Genomic DNA, 11193 nt, shown 5'->3' with positions numbered 1-11193 from the left:
GTGGAATAGACAACTAGATGAAGCGATGCGGCAGTTTGGACTTACTCGTTCCAGAGTGGACTCGTGTTTGTACTTCAAGATAAGCAAGAAAGAAATGACCTTCGTGACAATCTATGTTGATGACCTGTTGATCTTCACCAACAACCCGGACTTGAAGAAGAAGCTGAAGGAGTTCCTGAACAGTCGTTTTCAAATGAAGGACCTTGGAGCGGCGAAGTTATGTTTGGGACTGCGAGTCACTCGGGAGCGGAAAGGAGGCACACTACATCTCGACCAGCAACAATACATCGAAGAAGTTCTGAAGCGGTTCAATATGCAGAATTGTAGATCTGTAGCAACCCCTGCAGAACCCGGAGAACAACTGGATGGTTCAATGTCTGCACGTACTGAAGAGGAGATTCAAGCGATGCGGAACGTTCCCTATAAGGAAGCAGTTGGATGCCTGACCTACTTGGCTCAAGGAACACGACCGGACATACTTTTGGCGGTGAACAAGGTCAGCCAGTTTAGCGGAAACCCCGGTCGTCGCCATTGGGAAGCAACAAAACGGATTATGCGATATTTGAAGGGCACTATCGATCATCGTTTGGAGTACAACAGAGTCGGCGATCTTCAGTTCACCGGATACACAGACGCGGATTGGGGAAGTGATCCGACAAATTGGAAGTCGACAACGGGCTACATCTACAGCACGATGGGAGGAGCCGTGTCCTGGAATGTCAAGCGGCAGCCGTCCGTAGCATTGTCGTCGTGCGAGGCGGAATTTGTGGCACTTTCCCGGACAACGCACGAAGCACTATGGTGGAAGCAGCTGTTGCAGGAGATAGAAGGTCAACGAACGATTCCCATTTTCTGTGACAACCAATCCGCGATATGTATAGCACAAAACGAAGGATTCAACTCGAGAACCAAGCACGTTTCGATACGATACCATTTCGTGAAGGATAGTCTGGAGCAATGGTTCCCAAACTTGTCGGAGCAATCGCCCTCTTGAAGCTGTCGAAAATATTTCCCCCCCCCCCCCCCCCCCTTAGTTTGCATTTTTTGAAATAAGATTCAACATTTTGGAATTGTATTAAAATCTACAAATTCTGTCGATTTCGTAGGTTACTGAATCAAAGTTTTCTTATTTTCACTGTATTTTTTTTTTGAAAATGTTTTGACGCGCCCACAAATTTTATTACATTTTCATTCAACTTCCAGTCTATAAGGGTGCCGTTATAGTTACGCGTGAGAGTGAGAGTGCGCGTGTGCGAAGCCGCAAAAAAGAATATCAACAACAGCAAATCCACGAAAATCCTTTGGAGGCGCACTCCCACTCGCACTTTGAAGCGGCACTATGTCGGCGCCGTAATTTATAAAACAGAATAGTCACTAAATAACTTTATATTATATTTATATTTTTGGAGAATTTTAAGAAAATGTAACTCAATATAATTATTTTCAAATATCGAAGAAAGAAGATTGAAAGTAGGGATCCAGCTTTGTAAGTCGTCTTGGTTTTGCTGACAAAAACTTCAAAAGTTTGGTAAAGATTGAAACTTTTCCGAAAATTAGATAATCTGCAATAAATATGCCAAATAACAAAACAAAAACCTTTCAAGTAGAGTGGCAAATATCAGCAATTTTACCAAATATGTAGGCGTTAAATGTCATCTTGAATATCAACTTCGAATAGCGAGAAATTTGTAAAATCAAACCTGAAATAAAATCATTAAGTTCAGAATTTTGTTTAAAATTCTATCACAAAATATCAGAATACATGAAGCTTGAAAAACTCTGGTAAAATCAAAATACTTTCATAGTTTTCCTATATCCTGAAATATATGAAAGCTTTAAGAAAAAAAAAATCGCGTTTTGAATTCACACCTGAGACAAATCAAGGACAGACAAGTTTCGTATTTCTTGATACATAAAGAATCTATAAAATCATTTTCTTGCAAATTTCCATAATTACTTCATTTTCAAAAAAATATCAGATAACAAAAGTGTGTCACTACATAAATGTTAAAATTTCAAACAAGTGCATAAAGTAGATTTATTTTTTTAAATCAGATGTTATTTGATAGTTCGCAATTTTCAACCGTGGCTGTGTTTCAAAAAAAAAAAAAACTAAAATTGTTATTTTAGAGGAGAACTGAAGAGCTTCCACTGAATGGCTGATGACTCAAAAAAAAAAACATGGACAAATTCTAAGAAATAATTGGATTTTGGTGGAGATTTGAATTTCAAAGTGAATTTTTCTATAAACAATTATAACCCCTTGAAGGGGAACTTCATTTCATTTCATTTATTTAGTATTACATCAAATTCAAGATAAAACTGAAACAACAATATTTCTCCATAATACACGGTTCGTGGCTGCCGCTCTCCATCCTCGGTCGCGCCCGATGCTCGCCAAGTGAAGGGGAACTTATTCTATTTATAGGTAACTGTGTTCTATTCGTCATGGGATGATATATTAGGCCTGTTGAATCTAAAATTGTCATAAAAATTTTCCCACTCGAGCTGAATTATTCGACCAAGGTTCGGACAATTCTAATAACAAAAACTACTCTTAGGCGACCAAGAGACGAAGAGACCAAACTGTCAAAAAAAATACCTGAAATCACTCTAAATGAAATGGTTTTTGAAGAATCGCCCCCTTGTTGAATTTTTCGCCCCCCAATTTCTAGTTTTAAAATTTTCGCCCCCTTTGATATCGTTTTCGCCCCCTAGGGGGCGATTTCGCCCACTTTGGGAATCACTGGTCTGGAGAGAGGAGATGTTGCGTTGCACTACATCCCAACGCAGCAGCAACCCGGGGATGGCTTCACCAAGGTTCTACCGAAGCAGAAGCATGAAGCATTTAGAAGATATTTAGGGATAGTAAACTAAGGAGGAGTGTTGAGAAACGTAGTTACCCTTTGTATGTAGTTCACTACCCTAAGCAACCCTAGCAACCTGATTGTTTAGCAGGAGTAATCAGTTAGAATAAATTTTCATTACTTGTTCAAGCTCTTACCGAACTAGACGTTCTTTTATTCATTGTCTCACAAGTATTTGGCGGCGTCGCATGAACTACGAATTGTACCAATTTTATAAAGAGATGTATATAGTGAAGCGAATAAAACACGACATGCTGCGGTGGGCTGGGCACGTAGCGCGTATGCTGGAGGAACGACAAGCTATTCAGTTGCATATTCAGTGGAGAGCAAGGGGTCGTCGGCGTCGTGGAAGCCCGCGCACACGTTGGCTCTTTACAGTTGAGGAGGACCTAAGGACTTTAATCGTTCAGGGCGACTGGAAGTGATTGGCCCAGGATCGAGTCGATGCGGATGCTTCATTCGGCATAGACTGTCGGTTACAAGGTCGGTTACGAGTTACAACTCGAATCATCAAGTATCAAGAATCACGTAAGTAAGTTTCTGAATATTGTGTAGTAGATTCAAATATGTATTATTAAAATGACTTGTGAATGACACTTGTCTATCATCCATTAACGATTGCAACGGATACTAAACGCTATTGATTGATGTACCAAGCGAAAAGAAGAAGAAGTTTTGACATCCAAGCGGTGTGCCGTCGATTAGATCCTCGTCGCTGATTGGTCGATGGATGTAAACGGCACACCGCTTGGATGTCAAAATTCTTCTTCTTACCGCTTGGTGCATCAATCAATGTCGTCAATATAAATAACGAGTCTCAGGAAGCTCTTTCAATGACCAAGCACTTTTAATTAAAACCAAATACAAATCTTAACGCATACCAATTCATAAAGATACCCGACAGAGTTTAATATTTGCCGTTTGTTGTTCATCACTTTTCCCTTCCGCAGCACAACGTTGCGTTGTTTTTGCGCAAGTCAGTATCGAATGGGGTTTGCGCGCCGTGCGCTTGTGTGTGTCGTTGGTCTATCGGGTACACAGCAAGCAAGCAAGCATACGCGAAAGCAGCGACATAACATATCGAACGAAAACACACAGTAGTAGCCCGTCGTCATCGTCGTCCGTCGCTGTCATTCAGCAGATCGCGACCATCGCGACTATCGCAAAATCGCGCTTCGCCATTTCGCGGTTTTTGTTGTGGAATTATTGCAGTTGCACACGTGCCGTTCGGGCGGGGGTCGGAAGAGAGAGCTAACCAGGGCTCTCTCCAATCGATTGCGTGCAAGGAAGGTAAATAACGAGGGGCAACGTGTTGGTTGCTGAGTAATATACGGGTAGCGCCTACTGAGTCAGTTCATCCAAGGGTTACTTCGTTTCAGGCTGCTAGTGCTGCTGTTGCATTGGGAGTCCCCGGGCTGGGCTGTGATATTGATTGGTGTTACGTCAGTTGTATCAATCGCCACTGTTCTGTGATAGCAAATGCATGGCCATTCGCATGTGATACTCCTGCTATGAGCCTTCTGCGTAGGTCATCATCGTTTCTGGGGTGAGTACTAGCAAAGAGTGCAATTATGTCACAAGTATCGCATCGGTGGCATTATTGTTATCAGTCAGCTGTCAAACAGAGTGTTCTCCTCCTGTTAACATGTATTAGTAGCAAGGTTGCTTCGATTCCAGGTTTACCCGTACGAGGCAATGACAGATTCGGCAAGGCGCTTTGTACAGTTCCAGCGGTGAGTGTTCGCGTCTTGGCTAGGCATTACTGGCGTCGAACCCGTTCAAGTGTGAGTATGAAGCATTAGGTATGGGGACTCGGTTTAATACGCGTCATTGGGGTAAAATGATCCAGCTTAATATCTACCTGATTTTAACTTTCTTTCTTCTCAATTACTCAAATTTTTTGCTTAATGTTTCAGAAAACTTTGACTATTTCTATTGTATTTGAGAATGCTAATACGTTTTCTCACATTCTCACGCCTTAGAATAGCATCTATTTCGAATGTAAAAGTCCTACACACAGGGAATTTAAACCCAGGCGACCCGTGCTGATAGATGAAGGGTTGAGGGGCTTTAAAAGATGCTTGAACTTTAAAGGAGCCAGACTTTTGGTAATAAGAATTTGTAGAACAGGTCGGACTCGATTATCCGGAGTCACTAAATCAAAATTCAACCGTTGCGCAACAATAATGACAATGTCGCAACCTGCATTTGTTGCGACAATCCACCCAATGGAACAATGGCCGCGACTTCTTTATTGCTTTGTCCGGAGTGTCGATTTTTATTTCACTCCGGATAATCGAATCACGAAAACACATTTATTCAGCATTCAAAAACGTATATGTAAAATTTATACTATTGTTATTATTTTTTTAAGCAGTCAGTGGCGTAGCCAGAAATCCCAATAAGGGGACGTCCATGAATTAAGCTACGCAAAAACTTTTATTTGTATTTTTTAGGGGAGATAGGGGCATAATGGACACCCGGGGCGAAATGGACACCCCTGTTTTTTTTCCAAATCCGTTGACTTTTATGTTAAACTTTTAATGCGTAAGTGTAAAGGAACAAGTCATTGTTCTAATTTTCAAAAGTCCCATTTATATTCCTCAAAAATAATCAAAATATCATTGTAATTGAAATACGTTTTTCATATGGTGAAATTCTTATAATTTCGAAGCGGCAGCAAATAAGGTATAACGAGTGTATAAGTGTCCACCATTAAAACAAGTGAATTGTTACTCTATCTACATGTATACGCAGATTTAGCAATGGATGAACCATTTTAATCTTGATCAGAATTTACTCAAAATACCAATTTTAATTTTAAATTTGATGACATCGACCAGGGGCGAAATGAACACTAGCAATTACGAATGGATGCACGCGCATTGCACACTGTTAGGCGTTTTAGAGAGTTTGGAAAAAAATAAATCCGATTATTTTAGCGTAAAGTTTATTTAATTAACTTTGATGTTATGTAAACTCGTCTAAGATGGAGTTTTCTATCTGTGGTATTGATCTCCGTAGGCAAATTACTTAACTGGTTGATGTCATCAAAGAATTATCATAAAATATGCAGGGGTGTCCATTATGCCCCGATGGGGGTCCATTTCGCCCCGTACCATTTCTGCCAGCCCTAAAAAACACACAGGTTACAATTCATTATTTCTTCACAATAAAAATATTCTACCTGCTGTAGAACCCCCCCCATTTTATAAAAAAATACATCTTATGCACCATATTGAGAGTAATTGAATTATATTGCCATCATATGCAGTATACTGACATCATGCAGCTTCTTCAAGTTGCATGCACCATCTGAGCATCACATATATAATCTAAGCATTCAATTCACATTTGAATTTTACAGGCTTCATTGTGCCATATCGTACACCAAATTGTATTCCATGTACCTGATCCATGCTGGCTTCCATACCACATTAAATTCTATGCACCATTTTTCAATCACGCAATGTTGAGGATCACTGAATCATGGTGGCAACTAATACACCAATGACACGTACAATTTCTTCATGCATAACCATGATGTTCTCAGAATCATGTAGGCTGATCTCACGCACCATCTTGTAACTAATTAGTGATGTCAGCACCACATTTGCATAACATGCACCATTTTGGCATTTCGTATTCCAAAACTATTCCATGTACGTGAACCATGGTGACTTTGGCACCACATTGAATTCTGAGCACCATTTTAGCAATTCGTGCACCTAGCCATACAAAATATCGACTATCACTAAATAACGGTGACGACTAACAGCACACTAACACCATGCGCCTTCTTTAAAGCTTTCAATGCACCATTATGGTGTCCAAAGAATCATCTAGGTATCCACGCATTATGCTGATTAACGCAATGTCTTCTAACCAATTGAATATCTAATATATCATACTGATATGCACCATCATGAAATTTCATGCACCATCATAGCTTTTCAAGCACCATTTCAGCGTTTATCATATCATCTAGGCATCGAATGCATCATTATGGCGTGAGCATCACCTAAAATACTTTTTTCTGTATTCTATGCACCATTTTTGCAATTAGTGCACCTAACCGTGCAACATGTTGATAATCTTTGAATGACGGTGACAACTAATGCATCACCTAGCATCATGCGCCTTCTGTAAACCTTTCCATACACCATTTTGGTATTCACTATATCATCTAGGCATTTTATGCACACATATCAATTCCATGCACCATTTTAGCATTTCGTATACAAAATAGCATTCCATGTACCGAGACCATGTTGATTTCTGTGCCACATTTAGTTTCCTGCACCAATTTTGCAATTCGTGCGTCTTCATATGCAATATGTTGAGTATAACAGAATCATGGTTATACTAATTCACTATACAGATGCAGCTCCTTTGCATTCCATGCACCACCATGATGTTCACAGAAACATCTAAGCACCATCTTACGCGTCATCTAAGAATTTAATTCACATTTGAATTCTCCTGGTAGGGGAAGATTCATTTATTACGTCCATCGTTTTTCGGGATTTCTAGACCCCCCCTCCCCCTCTGTCACGCTATTTTCATATACCTAATACACGTACTGTCACACTTTCTTAGAAACCCCCCCCCCTCCCCTCAAAATGTTGGACGTAATTTTTGAACGTTCCTTTAGAGTCCCGGGAAAAATTTCTTTAGGATTTTCTGGAGGATTCCGTGAAGGAATTCCAGGAAAAAATCTCTGGAGGCATCATGGCGAAGTTTCTGTAGGAATGTCTGAAGGAACTCCTCGAGGAGTTTTTAAAGGAATACCTGAAGGAATTTTTTGAGGAATTTCTGAAAAAAAATGTTTAATGTATCAATGAAGGAATACTTAAAAAAACCTGAAGAAATTCCTGGAGGAATCCGTGGAGGATTCCCTGGACAAACTGCTCGCGGAATTCCTCGAGGAATTCTTGGAAGAGTTCCGGGAGATATTCCCACGGAATTCTTGCGGAAATTCCCTGAGGGTTTTCTGGAGGAATCCCTGGAAGAATTGCTAGATGAATTCCTGGAGAAATTTCTAGAGTTCTTCCTCGAGATATTTCTGAAATAATTCCTGGAGGATTTTTTTTAGGAATTTTCGAAGAAATTCATGGATGAATCCTTGGTGGAATTTCTGAAGAAATTCCTTGAGAATTTCCTGGAGAAATCCATGGAGGAATCCTTGTAGGAATTTCTCGAGGAATTCCTGGAAGACATCCGTGAGAAATTCCTTTTGGATTATCTGCAGGAATACGTGGAGCAATTACTGGCAATATGGGGGGAATTCTGGCAGACATTCCCAGAGGATTGTTCCTAAAAGAAATTCCAGGTGGGATCTTTGGGGAAATTCTTGGAGTATTTACTGGAGCAATTATTTGAGAAATTTCTGGTGAAATATATATCAGGCTTCCTGGAGAAATTTCTGGTGGAATGTCTAATGGAACTCCTCGAATTTCCGAAGGAGTTCCTGGAGAAATATCTGGAGGAATTTTTTGAGGAATTTCTGAAAAAAAAAATCATTTATGAATCCCTGGAGGAATTCCTGAAGAAATTCGTGGAAATAATCCCGCAGAAAATCCTGGAGGAATTCATGGAGGAAATCCTCGCGGAATTCCTGGAAGAGTTCCGGGAGACATTCCTTGAGGATTCTCTGGAGGAAAAATTCAAAAAAAAAATCCTAGAGGATTTTCTGGAGACACCCCTGGAGGAATTCGAGGAGGATTTTCTGGTGGATTTTCTGGCGTTCTACCTTGAGAAATTTCTGAAAGATTTTCTGGGGTAATTTCTGGAGGAATTTTGGAAGGATTTTCAGAAGAAATTTATGGATTAATCCCTAGAAGAATTCCTGAAGAAATTCCTTGAGAATTTCTTGGATAATTTTCTGGAGGAATTCCAGGAGGAATTTTTAGAAGTCATCCGTGTAAAATTCTTTTGAGATTTTCTAGAGGAATTACTGGAAAAAATTCTGGAGTAATTTGGAGAAGGAATTTTTGTAGGAATTTGTGGAATTTTAGAAGGATTTTCTGAAGAAATTCATGAATGAATCCCTGGAGAAATTCCTGTAGAAATTCCTTGAGAATTTCCTGATAACTTTCTGGAGGAATTTTTGGAAGACATCTGTGAAAATTCTTTTAGGATTTTCAGGAGGAATCCGTGGAGCAATTCCTAGACGAATTCCTGGAGGAAATATTTAGGGAATTCTGGCAGACATTCCTAGAGGATTTTTTCCAGAAGAAATTTCTGGAGGAATTCCTGGAGGAATTGTTTGAGGAATTTCTGGACGAATATATGAGGCTTCCTGGAGAAATTTCCGGAAGGAATGCCTGAAGGAACTCCTCGAGGAATTTCTGAAGGAATTATTGTAGGGATTTCTGGAGGAATTTTTCCAGGATTTTTTAGGAATTTCTGAAGAATCCTTTTTTTTTAGGAATTTCAATGAATCCTTGGAGAAGTTCCTGCAGAAAATCCTGGAGAAATTCCAGGAGGAATCCGTGGAAGTTCCTCGGCGAATTCCTGCAGGATTTCTTGGAAGAGTTCCGGGAGAAATTCCTTTAGGATTTTCTGGAGGAATCCGTGGAGGAATTCCTGGAAAAAAATCCTGCAGGCGTCTTGGGGGAATTTCTGGAGGAATTCCTGGAAGAATTTTTAGGTGAACTACTGGAGCAAATCATGCCATAATCCTTGGAGAAGTCTCTGCAACAAGGATTCCGATCGAAATTTTTTATCTAGGAATTCTGACTCAATCTATGGAGTCTTCTCCAATTCTAGCATCACTAATTGTCCAAGATTGAACGACATTATTTTTTTTTAATAATTGATCATTTTCTCGATATTGTGCTTAACACTTTTATAAAATTTTATTAGAGTCAACATAATGACTTCATACTAAAGTTTCGCATTGTCTTGAAATCATCACCATCCGAAGCCTTCTCCAGAATCCGATTATGAAGTACTTGGCGATGTTAACACCACAGCATGTTAAAACCCCTTCTTAGGAATTCATATTGCGTGTAACACCATTATTTAATTTTGCACCATGATGATATAGAGCACCAATTTAGGCCTGTCCACCTTTTCAAAAATGTTCTCTGATTCTCAAGTCCACCCCCATATTTTGATTGGCATCCTAAAAGAAGTAACTGGTCAAAATTTCAGCCAAATCCATTGAAATTAAGAGGTGCATCAAATCACAGATAACAGACGTTTATGCTTATATTGGCAATGTGTGTAAAAATGCTCAACAGCCATTTCGTATGTAACGAGCAGCTGAAACTCAAGTGGCAATCATTTAGAGATGGCGCAGTGATCGATAGTCAGTGATCGCTTTCAAGATTGCATGCACTACGCAATTTTACATTCAAGATTGTATTCGATCTTGAATGAAACTGGAACTTTGAACTATTCTTGCATTCAAGTTAGATGTAATGCCGCAATCAGTTGAGTAGATGGCGGTAGTGAGCCAACGTATATCGTTTTGAACATTTACACAGGATTCTGCGAAAAATTTGTACTAGCATAAACATCTGTTATCTGTGATCAAATCAATTTTGTGTTTTTTGACTATTTTTGAACTTCAAAAAATCATGACTACACTAAAACTTGTCAAAAAATAATTCTTTCGGCAGAAATTGAAAGCTGTACTTGTTTGCTACAAAGGGCCCATATAGCCGAGGCGGTAAACGCACGGGTATTCAGCATGACCATGCTGAGGGTGACGGGTTCGATTCCCGGTCGGTCCAGGATCTTTTCGTAAAGGAAATTTCCTTGACTTCCTTGGGCATAGAGTATCTTCGTGCCTGCCACACGATATACACATGCAAAATGGTCATTGGCAGAGGAAGCTCTCAGTTAATAACTGTGGAAGTGCTCATAGAACACTAAGCTGAGAAGCAGGCTTTGTCCCAGTGAGGACGTTACGCCAAGAAGAGAGGGAGAGACTTGTTTGCTACAACTTCTCCGAACAACGTGTCCCAATGAAATTGAAGGAAACATGTTTAATTATCACATTTGTAATCAGAAAAACCTTAAAAAATGGATTTTTTGATAGATTTCGTTCTGGAACACCCTAATATACGTAATAAGTTTGATATTTTAAAACGGCATCATATTCTCTCATGTTTTTTGGTTATTTGCTTCTTTGACACCAAATGCTGTAGGAGTTGAGCAAAAAATATTAAAATTCGGGAAAGCCAAATGTGACCTAACAACCTCTAACAACTAGCTTTTTGGAGGCAATCACGCTGTGGCGCGAAATTGTAGGTACTGAACGTAGTAGCTTTGCTTCCTTGTAGTTTGCCTTGGCTACCCCTTACCACGGGTGATA

General features: G+C 39.7%; 1 protein-coding gene across 7 annotated transcripts in view; it reads left to right on the top strand.

Annotated features, from left to right (window-relative positions):
* The first annotated feature begins 4247 nt into the window (after positions 1-4247).
* The window catches only part of LOC109398299 (uncharacterized), a 44449-nt gene continuing 37503 nt past the window's right edge, over positions 4248-11193 (top strand). For 3 of the 7 annotated variants that reach the window (XM_062849149.1, XM_062849146.1, XM_029864281.2), the window contains exons 1-2: positions 4248-4413; positions 4525-4651. In XM_062849149.1, the coding sequence (XP_062705133.1) occupies positions 4379-4413; positions 4525-4651 (162 nt within the window). In that variant the 5' untranslated portion in view covers positions 4248-4378. Of the gene's footprint in view, positions 4414-4521; positions 4652-11193 lie in introns of all 7 variants that reach the window. The other 4 variants (XM_062849148.1, XM_062849150.1, XM_062849151.1 and 1 more) reach the window with 3 other exon arrangements.

Source organism: Aedes albopictus, chromosome 2 (assembly GCF_035046485.1).
Source record: "Aedes albopictus strain Foshan chromosome 2, AalbF5, whole genome shotgun sequence".
In the NCBI taxonomy this organism is placed as follows: domain Eukaryota; kingdom Metazoa; phylum Arthropoda; class Insecta; order Diptera; family Culicidae; genus Aedes; species Aedes albopictus.
This window is presented reverse-complemented; position numbering and strand designations above follow the sequence as displayed.